Source organism: Lupinus angustifolius, chromosome LG02 (assembly GCF_001865875.1).
Source record: "Lupinus angustifolius cultivar Tanjil chromosome LG02, LupAngTanjil_v1.0, whole genome shotgun sequence".
In the NCBI taxonomy this organism is placed as follows: domain Eukaryota; kingdom Viridiplantae; phylum Streptophyta; class Magnoliopsida; order Fabales; family Fabaceae; genus Lupinus; species Lupinus angustifolius.
The window spans coordinates 21,911,353-21,928,727 of NC_032010.1; the positions used below are offsets into that span (position 1 = coordinate 21,911,353).

Genomic DNA, 17,375 nt, shown 5'->3' on the forward strand with positions numbered 1-17,375 from the left:
AAGAAAGAATTTGTAAAGGAAATGCCCCTAACCAGAATCAATTTGATTCTGCTAGGGTTCTAGTGAAGAATTTTATTGATTTAGAATGTAGAATAGAAGAAAATAGAGCACAATGGATCCCTCGATCCTCCTCTGTTACTGATTCCTCAATCAGTGACCTTTCCCTCTAAAAAACTAACTAACTTCCCTTAACAACTTCCTATTTATAGAAATAGAAAGATAACCACCTAACTACCCAAGGGTATAATAGGTAAGTTTGGTTATTTTACTTCAACCAAACTCCCCTCTTTCACCTTTTGTATACATTTGTCACCCTTGGCCTGGATTAAGCCTTATCAGGGTATTATTCATGTTCCTCATGGGATGTACACTATGGAGATCTGATCACTTCACTAACACATTTGCTTGCCCATAACAATTCTCGGTTCGTATTTGATACAACAGTGGACAGTCACTATTGGAGATAGCCAAGATTTTAAAATCATATGGTTATGTGCTAGTTGACATTACTTTTGATTTTGAATGTGATGAATTTTCCACACAAATTCATGAAAGATGATTTTGAAGAAGAAAATGGCTAACATGTGGCAATCAATATATATCTGATAGATGTACAATTTCCCATATCTTCAAGTCATTTAAGACCGGACACTGGTGCCTACTTGCCTAACGTGAGTCTCAAGATCCTAGCGAAGGTCCCACTCTAAGAATGATAGTATTAGCATTTATGATAGAGATAATTAATGCTCATAGGTGTGAAGGAAGGCATGTGTTTCTGAAGATATGCTTGATGAATTACCTATTTCCAGAGGAACAAAACTCTTACCAATTTCTGACACTTACCAAGACATCTTCTCACATCGAAGCATTAATTGGTTCGCCGGAAAGCATATGGGATACTACTTCGTTCTTTCAACAACCATGGTTTTATTGAGAAGGATCAACAATTCAAGAGTTAAGTAAGGTCCAATGGATGATAAAAGTTAAGTTTCAACCATAATTATGTAGTTGACTCCAGAGTATGATTATCTTCCAGAATTGTTTACAAGGTCATTAATAGATAGACAGACACTGCTTGAATACTAAATATGATGTATTAATAAGCAGTTAATACATAAGTCACAATATGATCAAAGTGTCTATCTATCTTGGGATTAAAGAAAAATTAAAATGCAGTTTAACAACAATAAAAGAATTGTTTATTAACTAATTCTCCTGGTATTCCATAAAAAAAACTGTTTCCATAAATGAAGTTGAATGAGATTTTGTCAAGCCCGGTTAACTACTTTAATGTAGACATCCTTCTTAAGTTTTTGTATCCACTTTGAAATACCTATTCAATATATCATACCAAAGAACCTTTCAATCTATTCTAATATACAGATAATGGCATAGGTGCATTTTCCTGGGAAGCAACACAGGCTCTAATCTAATATGATAAGTCTCACATCAGATGGAAGAGCCAATGCTCATAAGGCTTAGACAACCCTCGCCCTATGAAGTAGCATTTGGGGTTGAGTTAGGTGCAGCCATTCTAATAAAACATTGCAATCAACCATCTCACTGCTGATTAACAGTATGGAGACAGTGAAGCGACACTGTTGTACGATGAGACTTAGTTAACTTAATACGACACGTATGCTTTATCCTCTTACAACACTTAAGCTACTACTTTAGCATACAGCAGAGTTCAAAATCATCATATCCACAAGTCGTGAAAGTATAAAATAGCAGACCATTGCAATCAAACAAATAATAAATTCTAATATAGATTCACAGTACAAAATAAAAGATAATAAGAATGAAGTCAATAAAGAATTAAAACCTTACCCCGAAAAATATGCCGAAATTTCCACTCGACATCATGGAGATCCCTGGCAATTAGTTCTTGTGCAGGTGGTTGCAGTGAGAAATCCTGTACAGTCAAAATAGAAGAGCAATGAATCTATATCCAACAAGAGTGGAACACAAAGGAAAAATATGAACACTACCAGTGGAGGGAAAACTTTTTCAGCCGCACGACGGGGAACAGAGAATCCTCCATGTGTGCTGGTGTCACTTGCGGTTAATGTCTTGCAAAAATAATTTGAAGGCTGCTTACTTGGAATGCCCAACTCCATAGGAAGAAATGTATCCTTCTGCTCTTGCTACAAACATAATCCAAAAACACACAATTTCAACTCTAGAACAAAAAAAACAAGGCTAATCTGATTAAAAATAAACCATGCTGCCAATGAACAACAGGACACCGGAGTCAATGGCTGCAGCGTCATTTGAGCATACACTTCATCAGTTTCAACATCTGCCTGAAAATTAACATGTGCTCTAGTTGACTATATTTACTCGAATTGGAGGTGAACTTAAGAAAATAACATAAATAGATTGAAGATATAATAATACCGACATGCATCGTAAGATTGTGAAGCTGGCAAATCAGTTGAGGTGGCAAGCTTGGATAATTGGGTATGTGCCCATCAATTTCTTTGTTAGTCGTGGCAGACACCTAGAGTCATTATTGTTCAATACACATTCAGCTCAATTTCTTTCACATAAATCTACCAAATTTAATCAGATTGGATTGCTTTCAATCCCAATTTAGCAAGAAAAGTTATGCAGCTTCCGTACTATGAAAACAAGAATATATTGAAAGAATCGACCATTAGAGTAGTAAATGGAGTTTAACCACATAGCACCTGCTCACTATGACCCTGAGGGAAGTAAACCACACGAGTCCCTGCAGTTGGTAGGGACACCAATGGACCCGCACATGCATGCCATAGCTCAGAATTTAAACACTTCTTCTCCCCTCCTACACCATGATATCATCAACACATCAAATTATCATTCAAAAAACACTAACAAGGATGTTAAAGAAAACACAAAAGGGGTGTTGAAAGGGACATAATATTTATCTACATGTAAAGCTTTAAGCCCTACCAATTCATGAGCTAAGAATAAGAATAAGGTGCTAAGTAATTAAAAAAGGGAAAAGGAGCGAAAATGGGGTGGATACCTTCATGTCCCTGCTGACCCAACCCTGATGTTGAAAGATTCATATCAAAGCCTTAAACTTTTCCCCCCTTTGAAGACAATGTACTTAGCAATCACACAAATACATAAGACCCTAGCTCAGAGCCAGCATCTTCAATTTCCTTAAACCCATTACATTCCTTAAACCCATTACACTCCATGCCCACAAAACAAAACACCACCAACCTCAAAAACTAGACACAATCCAAAAAGGGATCCATGAAACACAACATGATGAGTTAAAATTCAGAACCCCATCAATGACACAGAAGAGAAGTAAGTAACTTTCAGTTGTTTTTGCAAAAATATGAAGCAAAACAATGAACATGAGCTAGAAACGGAAGGACCCAATGGTAGAACAACAAGAGTAGCACGTTGTTCAAGGTCGCCATGAAAGGGACAAGAAAGAGATGAAGAATATGAATGAATGAATGAAAAAAGCTGGAAAAGAAGATGTGAGTGTTGAAGGAAAAGGGCCACTTTTATGGTCTATCACTTTCGGATTGAGACACCCCAAGTTACGATTTTTGGGGTTGAAATGAACAGTGGAGTGAAGTAGTGAGAGAGAATTAAAGAGAGAGAAAGTAAAGGAGTGTCTTTGCCATATCTAATGGGTCCCGAACAAGCTGGATTTGGAGCAGAGGAGAGAGAATTTCTGATAGTATTATATAGGATTAATGGCAGCCGTTGGATTAACGGTACGTGTGATTTATAACGGTAGGTTTGTGTCTGATGTGACTGCAGGCATGTGCCACCACCTTTCGGGGTCGTTGTCATAATAAGGAAAAAATCTTACAATAAATAATAGATAAATTATTACACTAACCATGTTTTATTGAAATTTGACAAATTACTCTCCATTTTTTAAACTTATATAAATCATTTTTAATTATATATATATATATTATATCGATTATTCATGTGTGAATGAAAAGTGTGATTTTAAAAAATTGGTGACAAATGTAATTAAGTTAAACAAAAAATGGAATATTATAACTTAGTGGTAGCAACTCAATAGAAGTTATGACTATAAGTATGTAAGGTCGTGAGTTTGAGTCTCACTCTCGAGGAAATAAAATATTGTAGGGATATTCAAGCTTAATATGTGACACGCTTAGTAAATTCATGAACCTGATGGGTAGCATATAAGTAGGGATGACAATATGGACTTTGTCAGACAGGTCATCCTGTTTGGATTGACATTTTTAGCAGGTCAGACTAGAATTTTAGCCCAAAAACTCATATTCAACCCAGTTTGGAAGTCCGTTTTTTAGACTGCCCATGGAAAGTCGGGTCGGGCTACCCCGCATGCCAACATTAAAAAAAGGAGACTAGGAATATGTGTTTAGTCCTTTAGTTTAGGGTTCAAAATCAAAACAAATACACAAACGGAACATGTACATAATGTAGATGATAAAAAAGATATGAAAGACGTTGATGATGATAGTAATAGAAAAATAGAGACACATTCTTCTAACAGAGCATCAAATGTTTAAAACTTACGAGTTAGAAGCTTTATTTTGAACTATGAGCCTAAAAGTTTAATACACTTACAAGTTGTAAACTAAATCGATATGTTATTGTAAGATTGTGTACTTTGCTTTGTAATTTTTGTTTTAAAAGACATTTATAAGGCGTGATGATTATTTATTTTTGAAATTGTGATTGAATTGATTATAAATGTATGTTTTGAAGAAAAAAACGAGTCAGTTCGTTGGTCTGCCAACCTTGTCAAATATGAGTTGAACTAACATTTTAAGTCCTTTTAACAATAAGGATTGATCAGATCAACCCATTTTAGCGCATCAGGCAAGGTTAGACTGGCCTATATTGCCACCCCACATATATGTTGAGGTGTTACATAATAAATTTAAGTGGTTAAGAGACTTGTTAATTTTTTGGTACATATATACTTGTTGTTTTGGTATGGTTTAAAATATTTTAATGTAATTAATGTTGTTTTTTATTTTTCTGTTTTAATTTTTAATGAAGATTATGTTTTTTTACTTATATTTTTTTTTAAGTAAAACAACCAACAAAGGATGTTTAGTTTAAGCAATCACATAATTTTATGTTTATCATTCCCTTTTCTAAGATTATGTTTTATATTTTTATTTTACATATTTAAATATTGCACCCACATGTCTATTTATCCTTTATTTTGAAACCCTAACATGAGACAGCTTAAAATTTGGATGGAGAAAAATCATTAGGATAAATGAGAAACAAGAAAATATTCATATCAATTTCAAATGAGTGGACCATCATCGAAATGTCAACTCACCATCTCTTTCTCAAAATCATATTATTTTTATATTAATAAAATATGTGTAATATTCTTCGACTATGGTGGACTTTCCAAGGTGATTATCTGGAATGCTAGATATCACGTTGGCTCTATGCCTCAACTACCAAAAATAATGTTAGTCGAGTTTAAAGTCTATATACTATTAATGTAAGTTTTTTTATAGTATTAATATATTATTTATTATTGATTTATGTTATTTTTATTTAAAAATCGATTGTTTTAACACATGAATGATGAATGATTTGTTAATATGAAAAACACTTATAATATTGGAATATCTATATTAAATTCTTACTTAAATCACATAAAGAGGAAAATCATGTTTTTCCTTTTTTATATGTATTTTAAAAATTGGACCTTTATTTTCCCTTTTCTGAAACGGATAAAAACAAGGTGGAAATAAAAAAGTAAATACAGTATATATGGAAAATTTTCTTTCCAATTAGGATAATAAAATAGAATAAAAATATATGATTGTTCTTAATTTTATCTATACTATTTCTTCATTTATCTTATTTCATAAACATGCATTTTTTCTAATTTTTATCCTACAAAACAACTAAAATATCACCCATTTTAAAATGTTCTTAGTCTTTCCTTTCACTTTCTTTCGTACCATTACCTAATATATGATAATTACTTTTAAATTTATAAAATGCAAGATTTTAATATCTTTATGTACAAAGGTTAACTTTCTTGATTTCTAGACTACTTCGCATTCTGAAAAACAAAATTTAATAAAAATCCCATATAGTTCTTTGTACATGATTAATCAACTGATTTGCACAAACGTTTGTATAGAAAGACAAATAGTGAAAACAATTATGTCCAATCATCATACTTAACCTTTTTTAATAGGATTGAATATGGATTGTTAACTAGAGTATTGTTTCTCAATTGTCCGACCATAAATATTGATCGAGTTATCTTAGGGTTTGTTTGAGAGTTGTATTTTGGAGAGAAAAAAGAGAAATGGAATGTTTGGAAGTCATTTCACAAGTATATTTCATGACTCTCAAGCCTTCCATTTCCATTCATTCTCGTCCAAGATTCAACTCTCAAACAAACCCTTACATCGAAAGTTAACTCTATCCTAAATGTCGATCGGGTCAGCATTTGAATCCTAACCCGACCATAGACTCGATTAAATATAACATATACTATTTTAGATAAAGTATATGCAGTTTGACATATGAAATTATACATATATATATATATATTGTTAATAATGTATATATGATGAAAAATTAGAGAGTCGATGATACTTTAAACAAAAAAATGTCATTACCTTATACACAATTGAATAAGCACAAATACAAATATAATGAGTGAGTGACCATGAGACCGGTGAGACTTAACCATGTCTGTCTCTTAACCCGGGATCTAATTTTTAAATCCAAATTCGGTCCGATATTTGATAAAATTTAACCATATTCAAGTTCAACCAGATTGAGCTAAACCGGATGAACATGTCATTTCTATTCACCCTACTATTTAGTTAGACTTATGAAGAAAAATAAATACTTTCCTGTAACTTACATTTTAAAAGTTCTATTATTTAGAAAGAGGATAAATTTATTTTACAGCATGAATATCCAATCTAGCATGTCCTATAGTTAAAATAAAAAGGGAAACAAAAGAAAAAGAGAGACGAAAGAGGAAAGATGGATGAAAAAAATAGAGATTTGAATTTAAGAGAAAATAGCTACGAGACAAGATTAGTTTTTTTTGGAAAAGCTGAATTTGGAAAATTATCTAGAAAAAAATAGATGGCATGTGAAATTAAAAACAGATAAAGATAATAGAAACTAGAAAAAATAATTTTAAATAAGGATAATTAAATAAAAACCATAGACTTATCATCTAGAACGTTAAAGGAAATTGATTTATTTATTTTTATTTGATTTCTTAAAAAGATGTAAGCCTAGATTTTTTATTAACTCCTAGGTATTTTATTTTCCTATTCACAATTTGAACCAAATTTGTACATTCTCCCAACCCACCTATTACTATTAGTATTGGGCAAACATAACATTGAAATCACATTCATTAACCTAAAATAATATATAAAAAATATAAAATTTCCTAAAAAACATTACATTATAAATACCATAAGAGTATTTCACCATATCACAGAAGTTAACATGACGCATTGTCAATATAAACTTTTTATATATGATCTGTCATAAATAAATATTATTCTTTATTAATTTAAATATCATTAATATTTAACAGATGAGTAAATTAAAGATACATGTAAAAAATGAAAAAAAAAATATGTTTATTATGGCTGTATCATAAATTATTCAAACAAATAATAAGAATAAACACCTGATGATGAATTGAGTGATAGGAGAAATTCACTTATTTTAAGTATAAATTTTTTAAATTTACTCTTCGTCTTGATCAATAAAAACATTTAATAATTTAGAACTGATTTAGATTGGTGTATTTCTTGTATGTTAAGCATACACACTCCTATTTATACGAAAAACTACAGTGAATGTAAGCTCAGAACAACAACAAAAAAAACCTTAACCCAAAAATGGTGGTCTCAGTCCTTGAATTGCTGCCAAAAGACTATGGCTATGTCGCCATTGTTCTTGTTCTCTATTGCTTCCTCCATTTCTATTTGGGTTTTCTGGTTGGCCAAGCTCGCAAGAAGTATTTTTTCTGTCTTTTTATCTGTTTTTCATCACTACATGGAAGTGTTTTTTTCTTCACAATATGTTTGTTGAAATTCCTCACAGGTACAACGTACCTTATCCTTCCCTTTACGCTATTGAGTCCGAAAACAAACATGCCAAGATCTTCAACTGCATTCAGGTCTTGTTCTTTTTCTAGTTCAGTCTTCAAATATTTTGGGTTATCTTTTGTTTTTTTTATGTTTCTTCTGGATTGGTTAATAGAATCATGTTTTTTGCTAATTGGGTGATTTACCTCACGTGTGTTGAAGCACATAACAGAGTAGAGAGGAAATAGATAACTCACAAGTTGATGAGATAATCTATTCCTGGTACATAACTTATATAAATTAGAAGAGAGATGGAATCTTAAGATTGCATATCAAATTTTGACATGTGTGAAGTAGTACTAGTAGAGATATATATGTGTTAAAGATTGATTTGCATGCATAATGCATAAAAACTAGAGATGATAATCAATTGACTAATCACTATTCACTACCATTAAACAAGAAGATTACCTGGTATAGAGTTGTTGAAGCTTAACCAAAGGTCTTGAATTCAAGAATTTTGGAATATGGCTACGCTAAAAAACTTGGTTGCAAGGGCTTTGTATCTCTTGTGGTCTTTTCCGACTCAAATTTGGATTAGTTGATGCCAATGTGGTGTCTGGATATTCAAAAGTTTAGTAGGGAAAAAAGGAACTAATCACTAACCAACTGAACTAATATTGTGTGTTTTGGCTAGTGCAGAGAGGGCATCAAAACTCTCTTGAAACCATGCCCATCTTCTTCACGCTGATGGTCTTGGGAGGCTTGAAGCACCCCTTAATCAGTACTGCCCTTGGATTGCTTCACAATGTCGCTCGGTATTTTTACTTCACAGGCTATGCTACCGGTGAACCCAACAACCGTCTCAAGCACGGGTTTGCTCCTTTTGCTTTGCTTTTTTTTCTTCTTCTGTCTATAAAGAGAATACAACATACTTATGACAAAAGTGATTTTTATTTCCATAAGAGGAAAAAAATCATGAATAGTTAAGTGAATGAAATCTAAAATTAACCAAAATTGTTTGATTTCTACTAATTGTTTAAATTAATCAATATTCTTGCAGGGGAGGATTTCATTTCCTTGCTATACTAGGTCTTATGTTTTGCACAATTTCATTTGGGTGGACTCTTATCAATCAGCCTGTTAGCCCTTGATGCTGTCCTATGAGATTTTGTAGTTCATTGCTATGACATTTTTATGTTGCCATACCCTTTTGTCAAGGAACAAATAATGTAGTTTCAAGTTTGTTTTGTGTTTGATTTTGTCTCTAACCTTTGTAGTACAATAAGGTCAAGCTGGAGTTCTGGCTAGGTGGTTTGAATATGGATCATTGTAATTTGTGATCCTGACTATTCAATCAGATAGCTAGATTATATTGCTGCCCTGTTTCTGGATTTATAAATTTGGAGTTTTGGGGTGTTATTTTGGTTTCCTGCAGTGGTTCAACACTCCAAGGACATGTTGAGTTGAAATGTGGAGCACTCATCAATGTATTTTGTGATCTTCTGACTCTTGTTTAACCAGATGAATGATACTTTAATATACAATGTACTAAAATGAACAATAACAAAATTTGATTGATTCGGATGAGATGGAATCATACTATATCTTCTCATTATGATGGGGTGGGCTGTATGAGGGATAATCTGTCATGAAATTTAACATACTGTTGAAGTTATGTAAATTAAAATCACTTATACTATTATTGGAAGTTATAAGGGAATAATGTTTATGCAAGAATAATGTTTTATCATTCTTTTAAAATTCTAACTAACAATAACAAATTGACAATAATGTAATTATAAAATTTTGGATATTGAGATGCTTTGATCTGTCTTTAGGGAATCAACTAATGTTTTCCCCCATGTGAACTCTATCCAAACTCCATTACACAGCATGAACATTTGCACAACTAGGAATTGTAAATAACAATTTGATAAATAAAAAATCCCACATTCACCACGGATGCAAAGTGTGTTGAGAGATGAAGCACTTCAGAAACCAGAACGTAACTATTTTATTTATTATGGAAAAAGTATTTATCTATTTTATATTCGTTGAAACATTCAAAACAACAATATCGTATACTAATATTACACATAGCAGAACCCATTTTCATTGCTGAAAATCAACAAACCCACATCACCCAAAAATGGTGGTCTCAGTCATTGAATTGCTTCCAAAATACTATGGTTTAGTTGCCATCGTTCTTGTTCTTTACTGCTTCCTCAATTTCTACATGGGTTTTCAAGTGGGCAAGGCTCGCAAGACGTAATTTTTATTTTTATTTTGTTTTTTTGTTCCTTTTTCCATTTGTTGGTGTTTTTGTTCACAATATGTTTGTTGAATTTCCCCATAGGTATAACGTGCCTTATCCCACCCTTTATGCTTCTGAGTCCGAAAATGAACATGCCAAGATCTTCAACTGCGTTCAGGTCTACTTATTTTGTTGCTCAATTCTGAAAATTTTGTGTTATGTTTTACTTTTTGATGTTTCTTATGGGTTAATTAATAAAATCAAGTGTTTTTGCTTATTGGTTGGTTTATGCCAAAACATACTAAACTTATGTCATATGTGAGCACAACACAACTTGAATCCGTTATCCCAAATTCCTTTGGGCTGTGAGCAAAATGGCATGACCCACTTTTGTAAGGTGTATCAGATGGTCGAATTATGACTACTTGTACGTGATCCATGTCGTCGACCCCATCTAATCAGAAAAAAGTTTGATTGTTATTGCTGTTGTCTCATGTGGCAAACTATGCCTTTCTTCACAGATGCAGCCCAGCAGCTTCTACTGCACTATGTGGTGCAGGTTACATGGCTTATGTAAATTAGAGGCGCAATTCTTAGGTGGAAAATATTAGGATTGCATATCAATTGTTTACATGTGTGAAGTAGTACAGTAATAGAGATATGCCTTGTTAAAGATCGATTTGCATGCTTTTAGTTGATGCTATCACACATAACCATACTCAATGACAGAATTGTGTGATCTTAAAGGGGATACAAAACGAGGGAATAGTGGATTATTTACTAATCACTTACCATCTGGACTAATATTCTCTGTATTTTGGCAACTGCAGAGAGGGCACCAGAACTCTCTTGAAACGATGCCCATCTTCTTCTTGCTTATGATTTTGGGAGGATTGAAGCACCCGTTTATTTGTACTGCTCTTGGGTTGCTTCACACTGTTGCTCGGTATTTTTACTTCACTGGCTATGCCACCGGCGAACCCGAGAACCGTCTCCAGTCCAAGTCTGCTCCTTTTGCTTTGCTTTGTTTATTTTATTTTTCTTAAAATAGAATATAATATGTTTAAAACAAAGTGGTTTTTGTTCTCATAAGTGGAAAAAACTCATGAATGGTTAAGTGATTGGAATCTACAATTGACCATAATTGCTTCATTTTTACTAACTGCATAACTTAATCAATTTGCTCACAGGGGACTTCATTTGGTTGCACTACTGGGTCTTATGGTGTGCACACTCTCACTTGCATGGACACTTCTCGCTCAACCTGCCATCCCCTGATGCCTTCCTTTCAGGTTTAGGAGTTTATTGCTTTGACTTTTAATGTTGTCATATCCTTTTGACAATATCTGGCGAATTGTTAAATAACAATTGAAAGGACTAGAAGTGAATAATGTAGGTTCAAGTGTGTTTCGTGTCTGATCTCACTAGCCTTTGTACCTACAGTATTGTCAAGTTTGGAGTTTCAGCAAGGTGGTTCGAATATGGATCATTGTAATTTGTTATCCCAACTCTTCAATCAGATAGCTAGATTGTATTATTGTTCTGTTTCTGGTTTTTTAAGTTTGGAGTTTTGGGGTATTATTTTGGTTTCCTTTAGTGGTCCAACCAGGAAACCAAAGTACCAAACACATTAGACTCCTTTAGTGGCCTCAGTTTCTCACAGCAAGGGCAAGTTGGATTAGAATGTGAAGCATTCATCAGTGTATTGTGTGATCTTCTGACTTTAGTCCAACAAGACCAATGATGATTTATGTGCAATTTACTAAAATGAGCATAACAAAAATTGATTCCTACTCGCACATGAAAGTGAAACATACTGTTTCTTCTCATCATGTAAGGGGTGGGGGTGTGCTATATGAGTTACAATCTGTAATTAAATTTAACTTAGTGATGAAGTTATTTAATTTCAAAGCACTTAAAGTTCATGATACCAGGGATCAATTGAAGAAAGTTGAAACCAAACATGATAACAGGCCATACATGATAAAGATGTCTTAATCTTAAACTAAGTTTGACTGTATCCACTTCATACACATTAGGAGCATGCACACAATGTAAACATCAGAAGCACATAATTTTGGTTCGGCCATGGAAAGCGGCAATGTCTTAGGCTTTAGCGGGGTTGGTCAATGGTGCTGGTGCATCATACTTGCTGAATAGCTTGTATGAGGAGATAAGTGAAAGAACCACATAACAAACCACTGCAAAAAATGTGATAGCTGTTGATGCTGTGACTTTGTGACAAAATTGACCAAAAGACCCACAAGCTGAGCTCCAAGCTGTTGAAGTGTCTCCCTTCTCAGCCAGGTACAGCACCTCTGCTGACACAGCTCCAGCAGCCAGGATTAGATAGGTTAGCACCTAGGGACACAATGAACAAGATACTTTAATTCCTTGAACTTTTCAGGGTATTATTTTATTAACCTATATATGTATGGGCAAAATGGTCTTGACCCTGCTTCAATTTCCCTAAATAAAAGCCAAAATATACAGAAAAAATAAAACTTCTATTGAATTATGTGTCATGTACAGCATATATGATATTCATTACATATAGACTCCTCTTTTCAATGTTTGCTCCTACAGCTTATATGAATACTTAATGAGTGTAGTTTCAATGTATGTGTAGCAGTAACATCATCCTATGTCAATTCCTCATTATGGTATCAACTTGTGATTTGATTTTGTAACAAAGATGTGTATTAGGACTCAGTTGTAATACATATTTTTAACTTGAAGGACCTATTTGAATTTCCCTAGAAATTACAGTGATTTACAGAGTAATTAAACCTTTTCTTTTCTGGTAACAAATCTGAATCATTACTATCATTAGCATCCACAAAAGAAACAAGCAAGGTCACCTGGTCAAGCACAAAGAAAGTCCAAGCTCTGGGTATGGTGGAAGGACGACGCAAAGCTACAATGACTGCTGAAATTAATGAGTAACCAGCACAAATGCCATTGGCATGCACCATATACCTGCAACATGCAAAACCCAGACACTAAAACAAGAGTCTTTGGTTCATTATTGCTATATACTCTGACTCTGATCTTCATTAATAATTAACACAATATCTCATTTTGTAAGTTGGTATACTATTGTACGGCCCCACTGAATCCCAAAATGTCAAATGTTCGATTACTCGGAGTGACACTTGTTGGGAGCGCCAACCACACATCCCAAAAGAGATTAGTTTTTTACTTGAGAAAATAACTATGGTTATACCAAAAAAATAGTTTTCAGCAACCAAAGTTCTTTCTCACAAACCACAACCTCATCTCAAAACCAGAGTCATGTTTGTATTTCCAGCTTTTTTTTAAGAAAAGGAAAAGAAAAAAGAACAGATAAGTGTATGAGGCATGCACTTAAGATTGGTACCTGAAAGCTCCAATGTCAGTGTAAGCAACAGAGCCATACTCATTTTCCTCAGAGTTCTTGAGCATAATGACAAGTGCTGTTACACATAGACCAATAGGAAGCAAACGCATGAAGGTCTCCACAGTGCATAGGATGCTGCTGTTGCCTTCAAATTCCTCATCAGATACTGTCAACTGCATGGAAGATCTTGTTGCTTCAACTCCACTTCCTTTCTTCATATTTTTTTGTTATTCTATGTAGCTACCAAGGTTTTTAGCTATGTTTATGGTTCTGGCTCAGTTCCATTATGTATGCATCAATGTGATGAAAGTTCATCCTCTGTCCCACGACATGTGTCACTTCATGTGTTATGGACTGTGATTGGTTAAAGAAAATGCATTTAAATTAAAAATATAATTATTAATTATTTTTATGATCAATCATAACTCATAACACATAAAATAACATATATTATAGGGCAGAAGATGTGTTTTCCAATAATATATAAGGAAAAAGCCCCACAAATGTAGTTAGCATTAAATGGCCCCATTAATATTGAGGCAAACTAGTTACCATGATGATAAGGCCATTCCATTCCTTTCATTGGTGTCTATCATATTTATAGTCACCTTCTTTGTCCATGTGTCAATCTCAAGTTCAGGATGGTTTTCACCAAAAGAGAAAGGGCAGTGTCTAGGTGAATGTGATGTGATAAAGTGAATAAGTGATGGTTGTGAGTAATGAAAATCATGGACACATTTTGGAAGGGGACATCACACCATGACTCCATGATAAAACTAAGATGGAACATGATATGTAGCATGTTGGCGTGCAATCAAAGAAAATAAATACAACATCATTTCATCTTGTTGTGGCCTATCAAACACTAGTCAAAAGACTTACTTCATGATTTACCAAAAGTTTTTAATAATAAACAAAACTTAGGTTAGTACCTTATGTACAAATGATACCTTATGTACAAATGATACCAGTGACCAATTATAAGTGAAAAAAATTATATGTATCCACTTATAATTGGTTACCAGTATCACTTATATATGAGATACTATACCTAAGTTTTGTCCTTTCATAATTAAGTATATGGATAAAAGCTCAAGGACCATCCTCATTTATTGCTAGTTTTTTTTAAGAAGGATGTAGTTACATCTTAACTATCCTAGAATTTTACTAGGTAATAATAATTCACTAAGCTTTTACCCCTTTTAGTAGAGTAGAAAGAGAAAGTGAAAAGAGGAGCGGAAAGAAATGAAGAATATCTTATATTTAGTGTAGAGAAGATAAAAGAGAAGTAAAATGTAGAAGAGATTTACCAAAACTCTTTCTCTCTATACGTGACGAGAAAGTAAGAAGGTAAGTGAAATGATCAAAACATTTTTAATCACTCTATATTATATTATTATTATTTATTTATACAACTTATCCAACATTAATTTTTTTATATTTTCTTACTTGATAAACATTTTTTTAAAATTACAATAATATAATTTGTACAATAAACTTTTTAAAGTTATAGTTCTTAAATTTTTAATTAAAAATAAAATATTTTTTCATATTCTTTTTTGTAGGAATATTTTTGTCATTCAAAAATTTATATTTACATTTTTCTCTTATTTTTTTCTTTCTCTAATATTAAATAATACAAAAATCTATTATATTTCTAATGTTTCTCTTTTTATCCATTCTCTTTTTTTTCTTTCTACTCTTCAACTCAAGATAGGATTAAGGTAACCATCAAACACATGCATTCCTAACCATGGTTTTGTCCTTATATATTTTTATTTGTGGACCACCATGTGCTTTTTATGTGTGGATCACTCTCTATTTATTGCACATCCTCGTCATACATCCCTCTTAGTCTTAAAAGGTTTGATTTATTTAAAGTTTAAATACATTACTCTTTCTAATTTGATGGCTCAATAACTTTCTTCTTTTTTATCTATATGAAAGATTCTGATATATTGAGATTAATCCATGTTAATATGTATGTACAAATAAAAGTTGGATGATATATGAAAAATAAGTTTTGTCTCCACTACAATATTTTTTCCATACAGACAAATGAGTATCCAACATTTAACACTATTTTGGCATTATTTTAAGGAGTCAGTTATTAACCATTATTGGTTTTTGTTTTTGTTCTTAATGATGGCCATAAACGCAATGAACCATAAAACCTTTTTAGCAGTGTGGTCAAAGAAAAGCTCCTGAATAAAGAAAGTTAAAGCCGAAGCAGCCATGACCTGGATCTGGGGCCTGGTTAATGAAATGTTGGTGCAACATGAGCCAAAAAAATGTATGCAATATATGAGTTTTATATATTGTTACTGTATCATATATTATTTACGTTTTATGTATTGATTGTATATAAATTTTTACACTGACAATTAAAAGATTTTACATTCGATAATATAATAGATATTTTTTGTAATTCCACCTTATAAAAGAAGGCATGTCCTACTTCTCTATGGTTGGTATACACTTATTTGTAGAGGACAAATCATAAAGCAAAAAGGGGAAGTAGGTTACAATCTTCTCATTGTTGTCCATTCTTTTTAGAGATAAGAATTGATTCATTAATAAACCCATCAATGTTTTTAAAAGTAAATTAATATATGGACCAACTTTATAATGAGATAAGCCCTCATTGTGTAATAAAACAAATTATTTCGAATTGTTATGAGATATTTTTTCCAGATATGGTAGATATATTCATATATAGTACATTTACCCCACATTTTGCTTTAATTGAAACTTGTTTCTTTCTTAAAGAATCTTAAGAGCCCACGACAAAATTAGAAAGTACTAACGTAAAAAGCTCTCCCATGGAGTATTATCCACTTTATTATGTATTTTTTTTGTACTTTCAAAAATATTCTATTACTTATGGATAATGAATTAATTCATTTTAAAGCGTGTGGCTGTTTCTTCCCAAAAAATTGAATGACTCTTTTATTTTTTTTAGAAATCTAATAAAACCTTACATCATTTAATAGATTGATGCCTATGTAATGTTACCTTTAATAAACTTGTTGGACATAATTAATTTATTTTATGCCCACACCTTTCTTATCGTTTAATCTATCATTTTGACTGCAAAAAAAAGTTATCATTTTGATTTTTACGTAATAACTGAAAATACATTGACATTGAACAATTAATGTGATGTCTTAAAAAATTATGGAACATAATATTAAAATTTTGTGTGCATGTGATCTACACCTAAAAATTCATACGTAAAGTTTCATTCTTGAATATATATCAACCCATATATTCTTTGCATGTTTGGCACTTCATGTTAACACGTTCAACAAAATTATAAAATCATGTTTGGAATCTCTAAAATCATGTTGGCAAATTATGAGAAAATATAGCATTTGTATTTAGTCAAAACATTAACGATGAAATTTTACCAAAACTTGACTTTTTAAATAAAAAATTTAAACATGAATTACTTGAAGTTAGATTCAATTTTAATGATCATTGATATTACAAATTTAAGTCCATTTTATTCTGAATCATGCTTTGAAAATGCTCACCGAAACACACGATTGTTTTTGCACTTAGTTAATGCTGCATGAATTTATTATAAACTAAACATAAGTAATTCATTAGTCATTAACTAAATTAAGTAATTCATTAGTGATTAACTAAACATAGTTATTAAGTA

General features: G+C 32.3%; 4 protein-coding genes and 1 long non-coding RNA gene across 6 annotated transcripts in view; 3 read left to right on the forward strand and 2 right to left on the reverse strand.

Annotated features, from left to right (window-relative positions):
- The window catches only part of LOC109339559, an 18,456-nt gene extending 4,700 nt beyond the window's left edge, over nt 1-13,756 (forward strand). Inside the window, exons 2-3 of the long non-coding RNA XR_002106683.1 lie at nt 13,479-13,486; nt 13,652-13,756. This is a non-coding gene — a long non-coding RNA (uncharacterized LOC109339559). The remainder of the gene's footprint in view (nt 1-13,478; nt 13,487-13,651) is intronic.
- Nucleotides 1-16,991, reverse strand: part of LOC109339502 (auxin response factor 8-like) — a 26,875-nt gene extending 9,884 nt beyond the window's left edge. Inside the window, exons 1-7 of the mRNA XM_019576961.1 lie at nt 16,972-16,991; nt 3,014-3,170; nt 2,694-2,809; nt 2,405-2,503; nt 2,250-2,306; nt 1,992-2,147; nt 1,831-1,915 (exon numbers count right to left, since the gene is read on the reverse strand). Of these exons, the coding sequence (XP_019432506.1) occupies nt 1,831-1,915; nt 1,992-2,147; nt 2,250-2,306; nt 2,405-2,503; nt 2,694-2,809; nt 3,014-3,056 (556 nt within the window). The 5' untranslated portion in view covers nt 3,057-3,170; nt 16,972-16,991. The remainder of the gene's footprint in view (nt 1-1,830; nt 1,916-1,991; nt 2,148-2,249; nt 2,307-2,404; nt 2,504-2,693; nt 2,810-3,013; nt 3,171-16,971) is intronic.
- On the forward strand, nt 7,849-9,629 carry LOC109339540 (microsomal glutathione S-transferase 3-like). Its single transcript, XM_019576995.1, has 4 exons — nt 7,849-8,002; nt 8,089-8,164; nt 8,775-8,947; nt 9,136-9,629. The coding sequence occupies exons 1-4, from the start codon at nt 7,884-7,886 to the stop codon at nt 9,224-9,226; spliced, it is 459 nt and encodes a 152-aa protein (XP_019432540.1). The 5' UTR covers nt 7,849-7,883; the 3' UTR covers nt 9,227-9,629.
- On the forward strand, nt 10,097-12,095 carry LOC109339548 (microsomal glutathione S-transferase 3-like). 2 transcript variants are annotated; one of them, XR_002106678.1, is made up of 5 exons: nt 10,097-10,343; nt 10,432-10,507; nt 11,160-11,332; nt 11,520-11,709; nt 11,758-12,095. XR_002106678.1 is itself a non-coding variant. In XM_019577009.1 (4 exons), the coding sequence occupies exons 1-4, from the start codon at nt 10,225-10,227 to the stop codon at nt 11,605-11,607; spliced, it is 456 nt and encodes a 151-aa protein (XP_019432554.1). In that variant the 5' UTR covers nt 10,097-10,224; the 3' UTR covers nt 11,608-12,095. The 2 variants fall into 2 exon arrangements, 1 of the variants encoding a protein (XP_019432554.1); XM_019577009.1 differs by having other exon boundaries at nt 11,520-12,095.
- LOC109339534 (CASP-like protein 2A2) lies at nt 12,267-14,016 on the reverse strand. Its single transcript, XM_019576990.1, has 3 exons — nt 13,709-14,016; nt 13,191-13,308; nt 12,267-12,690 (listed from the first exon to the last, which is right to left on the reverse strand). Exons 1-3 carry the CDS (start codon nt 13,924-13,926, stop codon nt 12,436-12,438), a joined length of 591 nt encoding a protein of 196 aa, XP_019432535.1. The 5' UTR covers nt 13,927-14,016; the 3' UTR covers nt 12,267-12,435.

Coding starts and splice junctions, on each gene's coding strand:
- LOC109339540 (XM_019576995.1), top strand. CDS start 7,884: ATGGTGGTCTCAGTCCTTGAATTGCTGCCAAAAGACTATGGCTATGTC. Junction 8,165..8,774: donor AGATCTTCAACTGCATTCAG/GTCTTGTTCTTT, acceptor TGGCTAGTGCAG/AGAGGGCATCAAAACTCTCT. Junction 8,948..9,135: donor AACAACCGTCTCAAGCACGG/GTTTGCTCCTTT, acceptor ATATTCTTGCAG/GGGAGGATTTCATTTCCTTG.
- LOC109339548 (XM_019577009.1), top strand. CDS start 10,225: ATGGTGGTCTCAGTCATTGAATTGCTTCCAAAATACTATGGTTTAGTT. Junction 10,508..11,159: donor AGATCTTCAACTGCGTTCAG/GTCTACTTATTT, acceptor TGGCAACTGCAG/AGAGGGCACCAGAACTCTCT. Junction 11,333..11,519: donor GAGAACCGTCTCCAGTCCAA/GTCTGCTCCTTT, acceptor ATTTGCTCACAG/GGGACTTCATTTGGTTGCAC.
- LOC109339534 (XM_019576990.1), bottom strand. CDS start 13,926: ATGAAGAAAGGAAGTGGAGTTGAAGCAACAAGATCTTCCATGCAGTTG. Junction 13,309..13,708: donor ACTGACATTGGAGCTTTCAG/GTACCAATCTTA, acceptor TGCATGTTGCAG/GTATATGGTGCATGCCAATG. Junction 12,691..13,190: donor CTTTCTTTGTGCTTGACCAG/GTGACCTTGCTT, acceptor TTGTGTCCCTAG/GTGCTAACCTATCTAATCCT.